Source organism: Cannabis sativa, chromosome X (assembly GCF_029168945.1).
Source record: "Cannabis sativa cultivar Pink pepper isolate KNU-18-1 chromosome X, ASM2916894v1, whole genome shotgun sequence".
In the NCBI taxonomy this organism is placed as follows: domain Eukaryota; kingdom Viridiplantae; phylum Streptophyta; class Magnoliopsida; order Rosales; family Cannabaceae; genus Cannabis; species Cannabis sativa.
Window position 1 is genome coordinate 70,740,155 of NC_083610.1, and position 3,696 is coordinate 70,743,850.

A 3,696-nucleotide genomic window follows, 5' to 3' on the forward strand; every position below is an offset into this window, starting at 1 on the left:
TAAAAAAATCTTATATTTATTAATAATAATAATAATAAGATATGAATTTATCAATTATAAATAAATTAAAATAATAATAAAATTTAAATATAATACTGAATATTATAATCTATTTATAAAATGTGATATGAAAATTTGAGTATTTATATATTCAAATTGTAACAATGCTAATAATTTTTTTATATGATTATTTGTAAAATAATGAAGATGGGTTGAGTTGTAAAGAAGCATGAAATAAGAAGTTTATTTCCGAACAAACTAGAGATGGGTTTTTTTTTTTTTTTTTTTTTTTTTTTTTGTAAATCAATACTAAACTTTAAATTATTCATCCTTACCAAAATATATATATAAATTTAATTTATTCATAAAAAAGCATACATGATCGAAAATGGAACTATTGATTAAAAAATCGTATATATAAAGAATAATACCAATAGTTTATTATAATGGTGGTATAACAAGTATACATGATGAATAGTCGAATAATAATAAAAAGAATTAAAAAAAAAAATCAATGCTCTCTCTCTAGATATATATTTATACAGTGTGTAATTTAATTATGTATGTTCAAACCAAGGTAGAACAAGTGGAGGTGGAAGGGTCAAACAGAGCAGGAAGCAAGTATTTCCTGCCATTGTCACCGTGAGCATTGTAGCTTGCACCAGTGGTGGGGTCAACCAAGAGTTGACCAGGGTATCCAGGATACGCCCCCTTCCCAAAAGTACCGCTACAAGCCGAAGCCGCCTCAAGTGGAGCCTCCTTCGGCCCTTGGAAGTACCCATTTCCGAACGGGTTCGTTACGGTTCCAGCCAAAAGGCTAGCCACGTTGATGATCATTCCGTCCAAACCCACGTCGTTGTTTGGGGCAATCAGTGGCTGTGTTTGTGGTCCGTAAATTGGCTGGTGGAAAGGCCATGCGCATTGACCTGGGCACTGACTCTCCGAGTTTCCCACCCATATGTAACCGAACTTGGACCTCTTACTACCTGGTCCCGACCCAGATGACACACCGTGTGTCCCACACTTACTAGAGCAGAACCCTTCCACCGCCACATCAGCCGCAGTCAGAACAACGTTGATGGCGTCCTTTTGGCCGCCCTTGCTGGAGAGTCCCACTATTTGTTGACTGGTCAACGATTTCCCCAGGGAGTAGTTCTCGTCGATGAACTGGGATCCTAACGAGACGGAGTTGCTCAGCTTGTGGTGGTATTGGTAGCTTTCGATGGTCTTCCACCACGTGTTGACTGATGGTTGGTCTGTGTTGGTTTTAGAAGATGAAGTGAGGGAGGTAATGAAGTCGGAGACAATGGCTCGTTGGGTTGGTTTGAAGTTTCCGTACCATATTAAGTTAATGGAGATTTTTCCAAACAGAAGAGGGCCATTATGGTATTGAAAGGGAAGAGGCTGTTGGGTTTGGTCAGACTCGTCGGAAAGAATCCTCCCCGATGAACCCAAATGGAGTAGAGAGATGAAGAAGATGAAAGTGAGAGTTTCTGAGGCGAAAGATGCCATTTTTAATTATACTGAGCTTAGAGAAAAGAAGAGACTCTTAAATTATGCTTTGTTTTGTGTGAGTTTAGAAGACAAGGGAAAAGGGTGTATTTATATACATAATGTGAGTATGTTAATTTGGTGATTAGTGGGCTAACTAAAGCAACTACTCGGAAGGAGCTTAGGTTTAGCTAATTCATTAGTAGTGGAAAGCTAATTAATATAACGTATTGATAAAGAAAGAAAAAGAAATGAATAAGTAGCTAAGAGGAGAGAGTGAAATGCCAGCAAGAAAGCGCGTTGATAGAAGATTAAAATCTTTAGGCACAGCTATTACATATAATAATACCACTTTTAAGTTTCCACCAAATCTACTAATGACTTCATCTACAGACTAAAGACTAGAGCCAGCTAAGAAGAGATATTATGACAAACATGACAGCCAACGAGAAGGAAAATGACAAAAAAATATTTAGCTAACTCTTTTGTCATCAGCCTTTAAACAAGTACTATATATTATTTTCTCTTTTCATGATTTCAATAAATAATATCTAACCTCTAGTTTGGTTTTGGGGATAAATACATACTAAGTTATGTATTATGTGGCGAAGGGTATTATTTGTTTGTATAGCTTGACCTGTAATTTTCTCCCTTCAACTTGCATATGAATATGATGTAGATGTATTTTTTATTCTTTAAAAGGAATTACACGTAAGATTATTATGAGATGTTCATCAGCTGTGTGTTCTAATTTGTAATTTAAATAATCTTGAGTAATTCTCTAATTGAGATTTAAGTATAATTAGGATTGTTCAGGTCATTAAAGAAGCATTAATTAGTTTAGATGTTATTATTTATCTACCATTGTCAAACAGCCATACTTTGGAAGTGTGACTTTCTTCATTGTATACATACATACAGATATACGAGAAATGTCATGTTCATTTCAAAATATAACCAACTCTAATAAATGTTGAAATGCGGATTTAGAATTTAAAGTTCAAAAAAAAAAAATATCTTTTTTTGTAAGACAGAGAACATAATTTTTTTTCTACGTGATATTTATATATACTTGTATTTTTTTTTTATAGTATTAAATATAATACAAAGTAAAATGAAAAGTAACCATAAAAATATGAAATTACTTGATAATACTCCATAAATAATAAAAAAAAAATTACATTATAAGAGAATATTATTTTTTACAAACTTTTTTTTTTATAAATTGTTATTTTTAGGTTGTTCTAAAAAAAAATATTATTTTCACATTAAGAGAATATAATATAACGTTGCACAGCATAACAACAACATATTTTGTTTTCTCTTTGAAAAATAGTATGTAAAAATGTAAAAAAAAAAAAAAAGGAAAAAAATCCTTAAAAACATTAAAAAAAAAAAAAAACAAGTACAATCTTAAGTACTTTGTGTAACTTTTCTTTAAAGAAAATTCTTCAATAGTTAATGTATTAAATATAGGGGTTTAAATTCTAAAGCTACATTTTTTGAAAAGTAAACTTTTATAATTAAGAAATAAAAATGTTCTTGTTGGAATATTTGAACTTCTCACCTCTAGGTGTAAGTTAGCATAACTATTAAATCAAAGATAATAGTTCAAAGATATATAACACTTCGATAGTAAATATATATTAGCTGTAATTACAAATATATATATATTGTAATTAATAAAAATATGTATACATTTTTAGGAAGGGTTTGCCCATATTTGGACAGTTGAAGCTATAAAAGAACAAACGTTACATTGAGACTCATCTAAGATTAAAGAAGCCTACCTTTTTGCCTTATCTAGAAAAGAAGAAAATATAATTAAGTTTCTTCCTCATAAATAGCTACCATGCAATACCAAAACTTCTTGATTGGCTATGTAGTTTAATTTATACATCATAAATTACTATATTTTGTATATTACATTTATGAGCTAGATTCATGTAATAGGTACCAAGAAATGATGCATGCATTTCCTTTTGAACTTATTAAATAGAGTAGACTTTAATCAATAAAAAAACTACTGCGGCATTATAATATTGATTATTATCCATAAACCGTATCACTAATTGCTAACATATGAAAAATAGGTGGTGAGTGAGGTACGTGCCATCCATGTTCAAATAAAATAATGTCAAAATATTGTTCTCTTAAAAAAAACAAAGGCTAATTATGATTTTTTTTCCCTCGAACTTTGATATA

General features: G+C 30.8%; 1 protein-coding gene across 1 annotated transcript; it reads right to left on the minus strand.

The window, feature by feature from the left end:
• Positions 1 to 416: 416 nt before the first annotated feature.
• On the minus strand, positions 417 to 1,842 carry LOC115721452 (protein PHOSPHATE-INDUCED 1). Its single transcript, XM_030650740.2, has one exon. It carries the CDS (start codon positions 1,510 to 1,512, stop codon positions 568 to 570), a length of 945 nt encoding a protein of 314 aa, XP_030506600.2. The 5' UTR covers positions 1,513 to 1,842; the 3' UTR covers positions 417 to 567.
• Between the last annotated feature and the right edge of the window lie 1,854 nt (positions 1,843 to 3,696).

Bases quoted from the DNA above. Each gene is read 5' to 3' on its own strand.
- LOC115721452 (XM_030650740.2), bottom strand. From the start codon at position 1,512: ATGGCATCTTTCGCCTCAGAAACTCTCACTTTCATCTTCTTCATCTCT.